General features: G+C 41.8%; 1 protein-coding gene across 1 annotated transcript in view; it reads right to left on the bottom strand.

The window, feature by feature from the left end:
- prkn (parkin RBR E3 ubiquitin protein ligase) overlaps nt 1–18386 on the bottom strand; it is a 1024997-nt gene that overhangs the window by 360624 nt on the left and 645987 nt on the right. The window contains exon 7 of the mRNA XM_080200221.1: nt 15327–15463. Coding sequence (XP_080056347.1) covers nt 15327–15463 — 137 coding nt within the window. The remainder of the gene's footprint in view (nt 1–15326; nt 15464–18386) is intronic.

Raw genomic sequence — 18386 nt, 5'->3', positions numbered from 1 at the left:
ATAACAGTAGGGTGGCATGGTGGCACAACGATTAGCACTGCTGCCTCACAGTGCCGGAGACCTGGGTTCAATTCTAGTCTTGGGTGACTGTCTGCGTGCAGTTTGCAAATTCTCCCCGTTTCTGCATAGGTTTCCTCCAGGTGCTCTGGTTTCCAAAAATGTGCAGATTACCTTGATTGGCAATGCAAATTGGCCCTCAGTATCAGGGGGATTAGCAGGATAAGTATGTGGGGCGATGGCGATGGGCCTAGATGTGATTGTTGTTGGTGCAGGCTTAATGGGCCAAATGGCCTCCTTCTGCACAGTAGGATTCTATGAATTAAAGGTATTGAACAGTGAAAGCGAATGAAAACAAAGATTTTCAAGGAATTTCAAAAGTTTTCAAAGGATTTGGGAAGGCCCAGAAACAGAAAAAATGCTGTGGAGCAGTTGTGGAGCAGGTGTGGAGATGGAAATCTCCCCTCCCACCCCTCCTCCCACTATTGAAATTTACTTTTCCTGTCAGTCAGATAGGGTAATTGCATATGGTTATGAGTATAGAGCCTGGTTGGGACTGTGGTCATTGCAGACTCGTTTGGCCGAATGGCCTCCTTCTGAACTGTAGGGTTCTATGATTGTACTCTGTGATTCAGTCAGAGGACTTCAAAGAGATCTTCTCACACCTGCGGCTTCTAGGAGATAAAAAGTGGAATCCCCTTTGCAGAATGGATTGCTGCTGTAATTTGGAAGCCTTCCACGTGTTCAAAGGGCATGGAGGTTAAAGTGATTAGGCCAACTTAAAGTTTCCACAGTAAACAGAAAATAATAACAATTTTGATCTGAGACCATCCTGAAATCACCATGCTGAGAGTGATCTTCTGGTTTCCCAGGGCTAGAAGAGGCAGTCCAACTATCTGTCCCATCATTGGGGAGAGACCTGAGATCAACCCCTTGCTCCCAGCCCAAGCACCCCCAATTCTCAGGACTTTTGGGAGACTCTCTCTCAGCAGCCTGGCAGCAGCAGAGGGGCAACTGGGCAGGGAACTTAACTCCTTCTTTCTGTTAGTATTCAACATACCAGATCAGGCTGTCACTGCCAGCATGTCAGTGCCAAAGAGCCAGGGGGCAGTGCAGGGTTGGCACTACCAAGGGGGAACCTGGAGAGAGACTTAATGGGGTGAGGGCTTGGGGTATCCTGAGGGGACAAGGCCTGATCGGACCCTCTATCGGAGTGTTTATCTGGTGGAGTCAGGTCATCCTCATGCTTGTGTGATGTGGCGGCTGTGACCTATTCATCAGTGTGGGGGGGGAAGGGTGTCCCTTGTGCTGAGTGGTTGGGAATGCTCCCTTGGTCAGCAGGGAGGAGGGGGTCGCCTTTTCTATTGTGGCGGGAAGGGGCCACTTTCTGAATGCAGAAATCGAAGCGCGCTTTGTATGTTGCATCCTGATCTCTGAAATGCTGGGTTGGCCATTGTATCTTCCGCAATGAATAAATTGAAATGAGGCGAATCCCACTCACAGATGCTGGTAATATCAGTGGGAAACATTCTGGTTTTCCTGCTGGTGGGAGTACTTAAAGTGCAGATAGGTGAATCACACCAGGTATTGTGTAGAGACAGGATTAATTACTGATCTCATGGCAAAGGATCTTTTGGAAAAAAATGATCATGATACAACTGAATTGCATTTAAAGTTCAAGAGTGACATCATTGAGTAAAAAGCTAGCATTTTAAATTTAAACAAAACCAATTTCATTGGTGAGAAGAGAGCTGGCTAAAATTGACTTACAACACCAGGTTTTAGTCCAACCTATTTATTTGATAATATACTCACAAGCTTTCGGTGTTAGCCCCTTCGTCAGGTGAACTTCGTCACCTGACGAATAGGTTGGACTAAAACCTGGTGTTGTCAGACTTTTTACTGTGTTTACACCAGTCCAACGCCGGCATACCCACATCATAAAATTGACTTAACAGGTTGAAATGAACAGTGGGCAACATTTAAAGAAACAATTCAAAATGTTTATATTTTGTTTATGTTCATCATCAAAAATTCATTCAATTGAAATAAAACTTCAGCAACAGAGATCAATCTGTAGATAACTAGGGGAATTAAGGATAATAATAAACTTGTGACAAAAAAGATCAGACAATCAGATCAGCCAGCAGAGGTGGTTCTTCCTCCTGAAAGAAGCCATTTTGACTCAATTAAGGCTGCTCGCAGTGTAATATCATAACAGCTGGATTTTGAATGGGTGGGCTGACCAGGGACATTTTAGCTGTGGCAGGGGCAGGGAATACATCCTTTCCCCCGTAAAATCCAGCTGCATATAAAGGCAGGATCTTCTTTCCTTGGAAATGGTATAGTGAAGATTCATTAATTTGATTCCTGTGATGAGAGAGTTGTCCTATGACAAAAGGCTGAGTAATTTGGGCCTGTACTCTGGGATTTTTAAGAATTAGTGGTTATCTCAATGAAACATACAAAAATCTGAGGTGGCTTGACGGGGTAGACACCGAGAGGTTTCCTGGCGGCATGAAATGGCTTCATTGGAGTTCCCATTGGATCCTGCTGCCAGCAAATGGTATGATGTTGAGAAAAGTGCTGAGGTGAGGCCAAGGAATCTTGTATCTACTGGCTATGGAACCTAGAACAAGAGTGTACAGTCTCAGGATAAGAAATTGATCATTTAGAACTGCAGTGAGGGGAAATTTCTTCACTCAGAGAGTTGTAAATTTTAGAAATTCTATACATTGGTCCTCCATCATTGAGGATATTCAAGGCTCAGATTGTAGCTAATCAAAGCAAAAGGTGGAGAAGTGCTGTTGGGGCAAAAGATCATCCAATATTGTATTCATGGTGGAGCAGGCTTGAGGAGCTATAGGGTCTAAGTCTGCCTCTATTTCTTATGTTTACAAAATTAAAGGCAATATGTAAATACAAATTGTTGCTGTTATTGTGGCATAGAATTATGCAGTAATGCCTGCATGTTATCAAAGCCAAGAAAGTTCAAACTCAACCAGAAGACAATTTTACAATCTGATGATTGCAACTTGCAAGAATATTCCTTGTGGGAAAAATACATTCCCTCTGGTCAAATGTTAAGCTGCATGCAAACACCAGAAATAAATCACATCTCATCAGTAGCTATTTCCATTTTATAATACTTCAAAATCACATCTTGTCATTGTATTTCACACTCTGCATGATATCACCCAATCAGTGCTGTATTTTAGTCAAGCACATGTCATAATTCTTCCCTGAGTGAAGAAATTTCCCCTCACTGCAGTCCTAAACAATCAATCTCTTATCCTGAGACTGTGCATCCTTTTCTAGGTTCCACAGCCAATGGACACAATGGGCAAGATTCCCTGGTCTGTCCTCAGCGTTTTCTCAGTGACACACAGGCCGCTGGCACTGTTTTGACCAGGCAGACTGATGCTTGCTCTTCTCAGGCCTTCTCGCAACCAGTCATTAGTACAAAAACATGAATTAACAACATCAAGATATCTGGAGCTATTTCTATTCGGTTTTTCAAGACAACGAAACTGGAATTCCTTCCACTGTTCCTGCCCACTGTTTTTTTTTCAGTGCTAACATGTTTTGCACCATGAACTTTCATACTACCTCAGTTTATCAGTGAAAACACAATATGAATGGCCTGAACTATAGTAGGTTTTTAATTTACTGTAATTCCCTCCAGCCCAATTTCCTCTGAGGTCGCTCTGCTCCTTTAATTCTGGTTTCTTACTCACCTCCAATATTCCTTACCACACCATTGGCATCATTTCAACTGCCCAGTTCCTGGGCTCTGGAATTATCTCCCTAAATCTCTCCATCCCACTACCTCTCTCTCTCTTATGTTGCCATATTCCTTAAGATACACATTTTTTAACATCTACCTCTTTGATTAGGCTTTGGGTCACCTATTCTAACAATTTCTTACATGGCTCAGCGTCAGATTTTATTGCATAATACTCGTGTGACAAGTCTTGTGACATTTTGCTGTATTAAAGATGCTAAATAAATTCACACTATTGTTGTTATTGATGCTTCTGGTTTACTTTGTCAAAACACATGAAGTTGAAATGTTTGACTATTTTTCAAAATAAATCATCCAGAGGAAGGAGACTTAAGAGTTGGTACCAGTGAGTTTTTAGAATGAATGAGATATACGCTTTATAAATTTTATAATTCACATTGAGGAGCTGTGGGAAAAAAAGCAATAAGATAACAAGATTGTTGCAGATAAACAAGGTCATTAGGTCTTATGAAAATCTATGATCTACTCATGACTGTGTTTAGCTGAAGGCATGTATTTATATAGTAGTTTGCATGATTGTGAATGTCTTAAAAGTGCTTTGCATCCTATGGAAGCTTATTCTGATATGTAATCACTGTTTTACTAATACTACCCTTGAAATCAAAGCAGCCTTGACTAAATATAACATCAGGAATGTTGATCATGTTTTGTTTAATTTTATCCATCCTTGCTTTGTTTTTCACCAATATAAACCTGCACCCTTAATTCCACTTCTAATGTTTTAGATTAACTTATACCATTCCCTATCTGAAATGCCTCTAGATTCCATCCCACTTGCCCTCTTTCAATCACATTTCTCCTTTGTTTTTTCATATCTTAGTTGTCTGATGCTAGGGATCAGTATTGTGGCTGTTTGCAAAATCTCCAGCATTTGAATGTCTCCTTTATGTCTTTACGATTCGAATCAGATAGGAATAGACCAACTTGCCCTTATTGTGCCACAACTCCATTTACCTATCTTTGGTCTATATTCCTGATCCCTTAACTCACACACATCTATTGAACTCTGTCTCGGAAATTTTGCTTGAATCAGTGCCAACAATCATATGGAGGACAGGGTTTCATATTTACATTACACTTTAAGAAAAAATACGTATTCTGATTTTATCCTGAAAGGCCAAGCTATAAATTTGCCACCTTGTTGGATTCCTCCATCCAAGGAAATAGTTTCTCTGCCTCCGGTCTTTTGTCGATGATGTTCAGCCACAACACAGCAATAATTGGCAAGGCAAATAAAATGCAAGTTGGAGGAGGTCATGTTTAAAACCCTATCCGAGGTTAGGTTGCTTAAAAACGTCTTTATAGTCCCTTGAGTTTTAGAGACTGAACTGGCCATCTAACTGAGGGGTTTAGAATGGTAGCAAATGAGTCTATGACACTGAGAAGTCAAACAGGGCCAAGAGACAGCACTTCCAAAATGCAGCATTCCCTCAGTACGACACTGATGTATCAGCATAGATCAGGCACTGAGATGGGACTTGAATCTACAACTTTCTGAATTAGAAGTAATTGAGATTGATTAGACTCCAACAACCATCTTCCTTTGTGCTAGGTATGACTACAACCAGTGGAGAGTTTTCCACCTGATTCCCATTGACTTCAATTTTACGATAGCTCCTTCATGTCATATTTAGTCAATGCTGCTTTGATTTCATGCGTGGTAACAGCTGAGGAAGGTCTGTAACCAGCAGGAGATTTTGTCACCCATGTTTTATCTGATGTCATGAGACTTGATGAAGTCAATGTTGAAGTCCAGGTCTATTTTGTTTATTATTTACAGTGGATGTTATGTCAGTTTGGTCCAAGACTAACAAGACATGTTAGTGTTCATTGACATAATACTATCACTTCACAGATTTCATTCCTTATCTCTTCTAGAATCATAAGAGAAATATATTTTTGATATTTGACATTTTCAAACTCTTTTAGCCTTTCTAGAATATATGCGGTATCTATGAATACTTGGTTTCTTACCAATTATGGAATGAACATTGTGTTCTCAAGAATAACAAGATGAAGCAATCATTTAGAATATTAACTATTTATCACAAATGCAAATACTAGAAATAATGGAAATATGAAACATAAACAGAAAATACAAGAGACACTCGGTAATTCAGGCAACATCTATGAAGAAAAACAGATTAACAGGTCATTGACCTTCCATCAGAACTATTTTATGTTCTATCTTGGATTTGGGTCATCATTATCTTTTCGGGTTATCATTTATTCTTTTACCTTTATGTAATCAAAACATTTTTAATGCTATGTAGTGCCTACAGAATGCTAATTTGTGGGTTCCTCTCTAACTCTAATTTTCCTTTTAACCCTTCTCTGAATTACCTTAGTCCCCAACATCCTAATTCTCTTCACTCTGATCTTCACTGAATTTTTAAAGATTCCCTCTGCCTTATTTCACTTCTAACTATCTTCAGATACAATTAGAGGCAGGTCTTTCTGAAAACTGTCATGCTTCATCTTGCAGATTGATCTATATATATGCCTTTGAAAATTTCTGAATCATCTTCCATTACAATATTGTTAAACAACTTCTCTTCCCCCAGTGTACTCACTTAAACTCTTCCCTCATTAACCATGAAGCCATAGAATCCATACAGCACAGAAGGAGACCATTCAACCAGCGAGCCTGCGTTGATTCTTAAAGAGCATCTTGTCCACCCATCATCATCATTCCTTCCCACCCTATTCCTGCAATCCCACATATTTACCATGGCTAATCCACCTAACTAACTTTAAGTTTCCATTTTTAAAATTATGGGCCCGATTCTCCCATTGCAACCTGCAACTTTTCTGGTGGGTCGGGTCAGGAGATGCTTGTGTTGGCCATTTTGCGGGTTCTCTGCGAGTATTTACGATCCACGCATATCTCCCAACTGGAAGGAAATGGCGCTGCCAGCAATGTGCAGAAGTCCGGCATGAGGTGAGTAATTTGAATATTAAGTGTAATTTCAATGTGACTATCCGTTCCATGCCAGCCCCGATAGCATCTCCCACCCCGCCAGGAGTTCTTCATTCCGGCGGGGTTTAGAGTAGCTCCCCATGCTCGGGGAACTAGCAGGAAACCCCACCCAAGTAAAGGGGGCCCCCCAGGGGTTCGGACAGCAGTGGGGGAGGTGGTGATGCTGCCTGGGCATGGACACCCTGGCAGTGCCAGCCTGTGTCCCTGGTACTGCCCAAAGTGCTCATGCCCAGGGGCACCTTGGCACTGCCCACCAGGCATCAGGCATTGCCAAGGGGCAGGGCCTGTTGTAGATGGGACCGAGGAACAATTGATGATGGTGGGGGGATCGGTCTGGGCTAGAGGAGGCCAGCGATTGGGGTGGGCTCTCGGGGGAGGGGGGAGAGGGGGTGGGGCCTGCCTCCCAGGGGAGAGGAAGTCCAATCTTGGGGGGGAGGGTTCACCAGGGAGGGGGGAGTCTGCCAGGGAAAGGGGGGTGGGCAGATCGCCACTGCTGGGGGAGGGGTTGGGCTGGATACCAGAGTGCTCTGTGGGGTGTTGTGGGGGGGGGTTGTCAGGGTGGCTTGGGAATTGTTGTGGGGGCCACGATTGGGCCATTGTGGGGGCTGGAAAGTTAGCGATTGAGTTGGCCAGCAAACGGGGTGACTGACCAATCGGGACCACTGCACATGCGCAGAGTTCCGGTACCAGTAGCCCCATGCCCCCTGGGCTTTTAATGATATTCCAAATTGTGACCTCTGCAATGCACAGAGTGGGGAGATTCAAGTAAGAAGCTGCACTGAAAAAACAGTCACAATCTAGAACAGCTTTCCCACCAATTCAGAACTTTAGGGAGAATCACCCCCTATATATCTGATTCAGTATGGATGAATCCCAGGCCATGTCAAACATCGTCATTTTCCCTGCTTTCCTCCACCTAACCCTACCCAGTATTCTACTGTAACCATTCGCACGTTATCTGGGCAAGTCTTTTGTTTCTTTACTTGACCCATTATCAATCTTTTCATGTACCATAATTCATTTTGTCATTTAATCACTACCAACTACCCTATCACAGACCTAATCCCCAGTACGTTTCCCATCCCTAAGCATGTTTCCTTGTACAGCAAGTACTTGTTAAAAGCCTTTTCTAACATCTCTCAGTTCTGAAATGATAACTCTGTTTCTTTCTCCACAGATGTTGCCTGACCTGCTGAGTATTTCTAGCAATGTCATAATTTTGTGGCCACTATCACTCAAAAGTACCACAGCTTAAATTCTTTGGATGATAGCTGGTCAGTGGTCATTACTGAGTCAGGATGTGCACTATATCTCATGGGTTCACTGGTGCTTTTGGTTATAAAAGCTATATTGGGTAATTTTCCCAATTCATCCCAATCTCTCATCAGTCACTTCATCAGAAACCCTGAACAAAATGGATTGTTTTTTGGCCCTTTATGCTGCTTCTCCAGGGATTCCACTGATCTCCACTGGGAAAGTCTCTTCACAATTTCAGATTCCTATCAAGTTGGACTCAAAGCCATACAGTAATTCCTGTTCAGTTTATCAAAGTTCCCCATCAAAATAACCTTGTTTTTTTCACATTGGTGCTTTGTGCTAAATATTAGCTTGGAAAGAAAGAGAAAGTGGCACAAATGGTGAATGAAAAAGAAAGATCTAGAGGAGTGTTGCTAAATAAATAGAGGGTGAAACTGCAGTGGCCCTTGAGGTGACCCCCCCTGTGTGTTTATGCCATTATTGAAAAAAAAATCCTCTCTTGTGTGTGGCACACCATGTCCTTTACTCATTTAAATATTTATGTTCTTAAAGCTCCATATATTTTCTTTTTGCACAAATTTCAGAAAATGCCTGAGGCAAATGACAACTATCAAAATCAATTCATCATCCTTTACTGAAACATCGGTGAAGGAAAATACAATTAATTTTTAAAAATATGTTGCATATATAATATCACACAATTGCTCAGCAATTAATTTTAGATACCACTCCCACCCAATAATTCTAGGTTACTGATGTCACAAACCCTTCACAGCCAATGTATCATTGCATCATGGGCACGTTATCAGGTTGCAATTGTTGCAGCAAAAAAGTAAGCCCAATATATAACTAGAATAAAAAGCACTTAAAAACATTCAGGAATGACTTCAACACAATCATCTTAAAGTTTAGATGATTAAAGATCACCCAATATTTGGTTTGTTGCATGTCACATTCTTTGAACACCCTGATTAAACTGTAGCTATTTTCAATTATTCGTGATTTTCTATATAACAGAACATAGAGACAAATAAACAAGAATATATACTGTCCTCATTATAACAGGGACCCAGGGAGTCAAGCACCTTATAACAACATGAATGTTCCATTGCAAGGCACAGAAGCATCCAAAGATAAGGGATAGCAGCTTCTAACAGAACTCTTATATAAGTTTAAACCTTGTAACGAACGGTTCAGGGGAGAAGAATCCTATAATTGCTATGGTGCATGATGGACCTATAATAAGAGTCAAGCAGCAAGTCATACTCTAGCAAGAATCAAGACAGACCCAAGGAAAAATTATGATAGGAAACTATTAAACAAATGTTGAAACTCTTCAAGGAAGAGAGAGCATCTTGCAATCTGTACAAAAAAGGCCCATGCGACATAATTTATATTCCACTAATCAGCTAACAAGATGACCCATAAGAACAATGTGCCATAAGTTATGATCGGCAGCAGCACAAGTTGAATACAAATTGTGGGTTTTTGTGACATGCTTTATTTCTATTGCACATTGACAAATAACTATCAAGTGGAATTGAAAAAATGATGAAAAGAGTGCTCAATAGAGGTGAGTTAACCATAGACCCCATTTCCAGAAAGGAAGCATTTCAAAGTAATTGCAGATTAGAGAATCAGCATTGCAGCGCTATAATACTATCTCCAAAACACATTCCCTTTGGCTTCTTATCAGGAGTACAGGATTAGTGATTTTATACTACTTTATTTTTTGGTTCCAGTTAGAACTGGATGAGTGACAATGGATCAGTTGTTGTGAAGTGTGGGTTTAGATTTACAGCGGATAATATTATGTAACATTTACAGCATGGAACAAGGCTATTCAACCCAACAGGTTGATGCAAGTGTTTTCATGCTCCATGCGAGTCCATTCCCAGCCTAATTCATCTCACCCTATCAACATCCATATATATCTTTCTTGCTGCCTTGGGTTCTTACGTAGCTTCAATTTGTTTACTTCAATGACTTCATGTGGTAATACATTTCACATTCTAATTGCTCTCTAAGTGCAGACATTTCTTCTGAATTTCTTTTTTGGATTTATTCGTGATTATCATATTTATAGCCCTTAGTTTTAGACTCATTCACGAGTGGAAAAAACAGGAGGGATGTTCCTGGCACACTGGCTCTCATTACAAATTGTGATGGCCCAGAGAATTGAGAGTCACTGGAAAAGCTGCCTTTGCATTGAGTGCCAAACCTGTTGTGACAGGCTGCGGGGCCAGCCCTGATCAGGTTCCTGCCTGATGCATATTCCAGACCACAGATTTGAATATGATTAATTAATATGCATTCTGAGTCAAATGGCCCTCGCTATTCACTTGCCTCCCCTCCAGGATCCGCTTTCATACAGGTCCACACAAGTGAGCAGCTGGTGTATTGGACCCTGAGGGTTGAAGGCGCACAAAAGACCCCTCAGCAATGTAAGACATCCTCACCCCCACCTTTCCACCGCATCCCCCCACCCCCCCCTCCACCCCCAACACCACACAGGCATGATTTTAACTCATTGCAGCACTCCATTTTGCAGCAGAGATTTTCCTTTCTCATTGTCAGAAGCTTCAGGTGAGAGCAGACCCCTTTGAAGTCCTCTGACAGACAGAAGGTATCAATTTCAACTGGGGAGGCGGGTTCCAGTCAGCTGCACACTCAGCCCCAGCTTATGCATACAGCTTTGATTTGAAGTTGCTGAGACCTCCCAGCAAGTACTCCTCTCCATTGCTCTTGAATCCTTATGTCAGTATTAAGTTCAATGAGCCGTGCCTTCTAAAGGATTCTGCTGTCAAATCAATGGATTTCTATCATCCTCTAGCCGTCTATATTTATCTTCATTTTCCTCCTTGTTACTGTTAGTGAGGTCAGGGATGAAATGTCTACAATAAACCACAGAGCCTGTCCAGCAGACAGATTTTTGATCTTGATTTGATTTGATTTATTATTGTCACATGCATTAACATTCAGTGAAAAGTATAGTTTCTTGTGCGCTGTACAGGCAAAACATACCATTCATAGATATGGAAATGAGAGAGTGCGGAATGTAGTGTTACAGTCATAGCTAGGGTAGAGAAAGATCAACTTAGTGCACGGTAAGTCCATTCAAAAGTCTGACAGCAGCAGGGAAGAAGCTGTTCTTGAGTCAGTTGGTATGTGACCTCAGACTTTTATATCTTTTTCCCAAAGGAAGAAGGTGGAAGAGAGAATATTCAGGGTAGATGGGATCCTTCATTATTTTGGCTGCTTTGCCGAGGCAGCGGCAAGTGTAGACAGAGTCAATGGATGGGAGACTGTTTATGTGATGGATTGAGCTACATTCAAGACTTTTGTAGTTTCTTGCGGTCTTGGACAGAGCAGGAGCTATACCAAGCTGTGATACAATCATAAAGAATGCTTTCTATGGTGCATCTATAAAAGTTGGTGAGTGTCGTAGCTGACATGTCAAATTTCCTTAATCTTCTGAGAAACTAGAGACATTGGTGGGCTTCCTTAACTATAGTGTCGGCATGGGGGGGGCCAAGACAAATTGTTGGTGAACTGAACACCTAAAAACTTGATGGCAGGGTAACCAGTGAGACATTAGTAGAGTTGGGACTCAACGTAATTTACAACCCCTTGGAGGTTAGTCAGTGACCAGTAACCATAACATGAATCACAAGCCATGATGACGCATGATCTGTGGACACAAGGACACAGTCCCCAATCTTCCACATCCATGCAAGCCCCCACCCTATCCCACAACATAGCAGCAGATGAATATATCATGTCTCCCCCCCCCCTCTCCATCCTCCATATTTCCACACCCCTGTCCCCTGGAGGTTGGTGCTGAGCAATACTCACCTCCTAGCTCTCCTTTGCTACAACTGTGCCTGAGCCACACTTTTAAAGACCTGCACTAATTGGGCCGGTTTGACGTCAAGCCAGAGAGATGGGAAGCACCTGGGAGAGGGCACAATTGCGTGCCGAGCTCAGTAACGATATTGAAATCCAGTCACTCTCATGCTAAGAAGCTTCGCGGATGCTTTTGGCATGATGCAGTTTGCACCACTCAAAACAGGCTGGGAAATCTCAAACCGTTTGGCACAAGGCACAAATCGGATATTTTCCCAGCTCGCCACCATTTGCATTAGGTAGGCTGAGGTGGTAAAATTCTGTCCAGAATCTAATTCTGATTGACAGCCTTTGGTTTCACTTCTTCTTTTGCAAACTACTTCAAGGAGGGAAAAAAACAGATTTCCTCCGACGTACCATGTTCATTTGGTAAAACCAGATTTCGTCAGATTTGAAAATTTATGAGGAAAATGGAAAGCTTGTCAAGGACTCCAGAACATTCTAAAAAGCAAGTGTAAAATGTTTATGCACCCTCAAATGTCACCATTAGGTGCTGTATTGTAATGTAGATAGGTTTTTAATTCAATAATTTATTGTAGGGAACTGTCTGTTAAAGATAAGTTGACCCTTACGTTGACCAACTTTATATATTGTTCACGCATATTGCATTGCTTTTCCAATGGAAAAAGCACCATAATGCAGTGAAAAATGTTACAAAATGTCCAATCAGTCTGTGCTGTCATCAAATTTACTGTGATTTAAATGGGTCTGGTTGATGTAATAAACTGGTTTCAACACTTGGAAAAATGCATACACTTGAAAAAATCTAACCACCTGCCTCCTTACATTGATTGACAGGTCTCTCTGCTTTGAAACTGAAATAAAATAAAATTGTAAAATCCTGTGCTACCAGATGAACATGGTGTGTGGGAGGAAAGCTGATTCTTGTCCCACATTTGAAATGGGGAATCCAACCTCAGTGGGTTCGGAGCATTTCCAGCCTTCAAAAATACCAGAGGAAAATGGTGCAGGGTCAGGAGTACAGTGGAAAAAAATAGAATCATGGTCATTTCTGAAACGCTACCACACCCAGATGTAAATATCACAGTTTACTTACTAGACCTAAATTACCTTTCAAGTCCAGTGAAGAAAACATTCAAAGTACAGATGTTCCTGGAATAACATATTTTCCCTTTGAGGTGGTTTCTGGTTTATTGCGACAAGTAAATAGGATTGAAAGCATTACAAGGTTTTTTCAAACGGCAGAATGCACGATTATATTTTTTCTCAGGGCTTTTATTCTATGGCGAACGTTTTTTTATTCCCCAAAGTATATTCCATTGATATTGCATGAAATCTGAGGAATGTACATTATGGATACTGGATGAATGGCTATGGAAGATGCATGGGGTGAAGAGGTGACATGGGGTGATATGGGTGATCTGAAGTACGTGGAGGTTACATGGGGGCATAACGGTGGCATGGGAAATCATAAAGGTGGCATGGGAAATCAGAGGGTGCATGGTTTGGCATGAGGTGGAAGGTGGGATGAGGAAGTTGAGGAATAAAGTTTGGGGGGCATTTAAACACTGTTGGAAGCTGGGATACTGTACTAGAGAATTGCAGAAGGCCTTTTAACCAGTCTGCCTCCAAACTGATATTCCTCAAGAATTCCAGCATGGTTTGCAAACTGCACTGTGAGCCCAATCCCACTGTGAAAGGAAATAAATGACATGTGAAGTGACATGTGGGTTGGGCGTGCAGTTTGTGAGCATTAAAAATGTACATGACAGTTTTCCAAGCCAGAGGAAGGTTCCATGATCTCTAGTCAACATGAAATGAAAGAGCAACACTTCTAGAATTAATGGACATATCTATTGATGTTAATACTAACCTCCAAAGCCGTTTGACTCGGTAACTTCTCTAGTACATTTTTTTCAGGATGTAATAAGCATTTAATAATGAAACAAATTAGAAATTAACCCAAACCAAGCTGTGATGATTAACTGTCCTAATTAATTATATTCTCACCCCTTATAACAGTTAAGTGGAATAAGATAAAAAGTTAAAACTTAACACCTATGCTCAACCCCACTGGAGTGAAAGGGGGACATGGAGGCCCCCAAGGAGGTTGGGGGGGGGTGGTAAGCCTGTCCCCCCACACTGCCCAAGGGGCAAACTGGAAATGTCCACGGGGCACCTTGGCATTGGAGGGCGGGGCCTCAGTGGGAAAGATTGGTGGGGATGAGAAGGGGTCCTGCTGCCTCTCTGCAGTTGGCGATGACAGAGGGAGGAGGGCCAGTGATTGGGGCCAGAGCCGGAGGGAGGAGGATCGAGGCAGCCTTGGGAGTAGAAAGAAGCGTGGTTAGGAGTCCAGCGATCAGCGGTTGGCAGGATCAGAGGGACAGTGTTGCGGGGTCACAGGGCTGGTCAGCGATTAAGCTGGCCAGTGATCAGAAGGCTGGCAGTGTGGGGCTACTGCACGTGTGCCGATCTCCATCCTGGCAGATTGGCACATGCGCAATGGCCTACTCAGCACTGTGCTGCAGGCGTCTCCACCAGTAATAGGCCCAACCCCTGATTTCTATTGTGATTCATGCTAGGGCTGTCTGTGATACACAGAGTATGGAAGATTCTTCTGAAATTCCCACTGGGAGAAGAAGTTTTACGCAATTTGACACTTAGAATTTTTTTGGGAGAATCCCACGCAAAGCATCCAAATGTGGCTAGCATGCAAATGATATATGTCATTTTGTCCCACCAATCAATGCCCATCATTATATTTCACACAAGCCTCCTCCAACTCTTCTCGCTTCATTTCACTCGATCAACATAACCTCTTTTCCTTTCTCCCTCATCTCTTTGTCCAGTTTCCCCTCAAATGGCTCAGTGTTATTTGCCTCAATCAATCTACGTGGAAATGGGTTCCGCATTCTTCCCACTCCTCACAGCAGGGAATTCATGGCTATTAGAATTGTATTATTTCATGTGTGAGCAGTTTTAGACTCTGTAGTTTGGAATTATCTGAAATTTATGTAAGACTGGAAACTGGCAATAGCACTATTCAAGAAATGAATTCTGCAGGCAAGGAAGGTGTGGGTCAGGGTTTTGGCAGCCATGGGGAGAGAAAGGCAAAAACATGTCAACACTTCCCAAGCTGTATTGATTTAAATCCTGCCTGACAGATTGTCTCCAACATATAATTATAATATAATTTCCCGTCAATACCCAATTCCCACCTTCTCTCTCATGGTGATGTTGATACTAGCAGTCAAACTATTAAACTGTACCATTAAACTTAAGCTTCAAATGTAGAGTATGCAAGATTTTAAAATTCAGAGTTCATGTTACAACTGCATTCATTTTTTCAATTTTAGTGAAAGCAATGATATTTGACAAAAGATAAAACAGTAATATCCTACATTTCAATATAACACTCACCTACACAGGGGAGGGAATATCCAAGTTCCGGGTCATGGATAAATTGTCTGTCATTCAGGCGTGTCACACAGTATAAATGGAAGCAATCCAAGCATATGATGTGTTGATCCACACAAGGAAATACCAATACTGGATCACTAAAAGAGCAGGAGAAGAAATTAAACAAAATCATATGATGTTCTTCTGTTTAAAATGTCCAGTATCATGGGAGAGCTGAGTGAGTTTAGGAGAATCTCTCAGCCACCACTAAAGTTAAATGGTTCATTAATGAGCCTAATTACCTTCCTGCCACAAGTGAATGGAATGCCCACATTGGGTTATTCTTAGGAATACATTTCCAGATGTTGGAAAATTTGACTTGGAAACTCCTGTTCGATTCACCTAGACCTGCCCTTATTATTCCCATTCTGGCAAGGTGTACTAAATCTGCTAGTGACACAACAGGGAGAATCTTCCTGTCCCACTAGCCATGGGAATCGTAGCCGGGGGACATCAAGAGTGCAGTGCTATAATCCTGGATTCAGGGCAGGTAGTGTTTTAATAACCCAGCCAGATCAGAAAAGGTGAACATAGTTGCACATTCACCTATATTCTAATTTGCACATCAACCCAATCCTCCCACTCTACCTTGTCAAGCCGAGTCCATCACATGACTCATTATGCCCATTTATCTTATATGCACGCCCATCTTTCTCCTTCTATGAAATTTTTCTCACCCCCCTCCCCGCTATTGATCCACCACTATCATTCAACCTCTGTATCATACAATTTATCTCTCCCTCGTGGTCATCCTGACCAAATGCTCACCATTTACTTGTGGAACGTTATGTTATTATAGTCACTGCTGGGCTGTTTTTCTTTGGATGCAGATGAAATGTGCATAAACACGAATGGGAGGGAGAGAAATGGAGGTGGCGTGCTACACATTTGCCAACTCACAATTACGGAGGATGAGAAACTCGAGATAGGTGGAGTTTCGGCTTCTCCAGGCATCAGGGATGAAGAAAAGGAAATCCCCCAGCTATCTAGTGACACAATTAAATAGTAGGATGCTATGTTATGTGACTTGATTTCAAAAGTTAATTCAATATGATCATTTTCATTACAATAAATTACAACATTAATACTTTATCCCCAGTACCAATTTGTCCTTTATCTCTGATAGAGCCTTCATTCATGCAATAGAAGTAGGTATATGTTGCAATAGCAGAAAATACTAGAAAAAACTTGGCAGATTGATAGCACCTGTGGAGAGAGAATAGAGACAACGATTCGGGTCAGGGTGTCCTCATTCGAATCATTGGCTCTATTCTCTTTCTACAGACGCTGTCAGACCTGCTGAGTTTTTCCAGTATTTTCTGTTTTTCTTTCAGATTCCAACATCTGCAGTGTTTTGCCTTTCTCTAGGTATATGTTGTGCCAACAATTGCTCAGAAGAGCTGAGTTCTTGTGATGATGCGCTGTCGCATGACTCATGCACATTGTGCACCAGCTCAGATACGTGCACTTCACTAGGGCCAAATAAACAGATAAAGGGGCTTTCGTCCTGTGATTCACACTTCACAAGTGAGCAAGAGTAGTTGGTCAATAGTCCACATTTCCAATCTCTGCTCAGCTGGATAGAGGTGTAGTACCCAAGAGGCTGTCTTTGAAACGGAAAATCATTGAACTGCAGTAGACAATGACTGGCTTCCCAAGCACACTGACCACAATTAGCGACAAAATGAAAGGGTCCATCTCAAGCATATGTTTTCGCTGGTTTTAAAACACCTTCACCCCTCACTGCCCAAACACAAATTCACACAAAAACTTACACACAAACCTGCAAGCTCCTCTCAGTTACAATTCAGATCAATGTTTAGAACTGCAGTGCAAGGATGGAGTTAACTGAAGGTTTTAACAGTATGATAGCTGATTTTGTTTACTTAACAGGCCCACTTGGGAGTGAAATACTTTGGCCAATCTAAAAAGTGGTGATTGTGGCTGACAAGCATTATTAATGTGGAGAAATGTGGCCCAAGGCTGATCATGGTGCATAGCAGATGTTTAGCATAAGCATGAACAGAACTGCAAATTAAACGTACATTAAGAAAAAAGCCTCTAAATGTGGGCGGAAACCCTTGAAGTGCTTGATTTCCTTTTCTGCTTGCAGCACATGAATGTTTTCCTTTATCTGCAATGACAATGTTCTGCAAGATTAAACAGAGAAATTCCAGGATTTCTCCAACCTTGTATTTTTATCCATTAGCAGCGAAGGTGCATGACAAAAGATACCAAAATTTTCACATTAGAATTTTTACCTCCATGAATCACACTTAGAGAAACCTTGACTGAAATAGCCTTTAATTGGCCTGAGAATTTCACAGCTGTTACACTTTGGAGCTCCAAAGGGTTACTGAACTTTGGTAGCCAATAACATATAAGTTATAGAATGTCAAAATGTAGTTGTCCTTATTAAAACAGCACAATAATCAACTCACTGTAAACAGTGCCACAGGTAAATTTCAATTGGTATGGATCAAGTAGATCTTAGACAAACGTTATATTGTTAAGTACAGAAGCAAAATTAATTGGGCCGTGAAGATAGAAGAAAACCATTAAGCACAAAATTCATGTGGGGCTCTTTCACCAGTGGAAGACCCATGTGAACAGATCGAGAAGGCATCTCAAATTACAGGGATAGGGTCTTAGCATAAGTAGCCTTTGCATCACTCTAGTAAGAACTTGCCATGTTGGCACATTGGTTAGAACTGCTGCCTCACAGCGCCAGGGACCCAAGTTCAATACCTGGCTTGGGTCACTGTCTGTGTGAAGTCTGCATGCTCTCCCCGTGTCTGCATGGGTTTCCTCCAGGCACTCCAGTTTCCTCCCACAATCCAAAAGACCTGCTGGTTAGGTGCATTGGCTATGCTAAATTCTCCCTCAGAGTACCTGAGCAGGTGCCAGAGTGTGGCAATTGAGGGATTTTCACATTAACTTAATTGCAATGTTAATGTAAGCCTACTTGTGACACTAATAAATAAACTTTCAAACTTTAAACATCCTAATAGACTGTCCGGA

This window comes from Carcharhinus amblyrhynchos, chromosome 12 (genome assembly GCF_965287045.1).
Source record: "Carcharhinus amblyrhynchos chromosome 12, sCarAmb.v2.hapA, whole genome shotgun sequence".
NCBI classification, from domain to species: domain Eukaryota; kingdom Metazoa; phylum Chordata; class Chondrichthyes; order Carcharhiniformes; family Carcharhinidae; genus Carcharhinus; species Carcharhinus amblyrhynchos.
The sequence above is the reverse complement of the archived record's forward strand: the minus strand, read 5'-3'. Positions and strand labels throughout refer to the sequence as shown.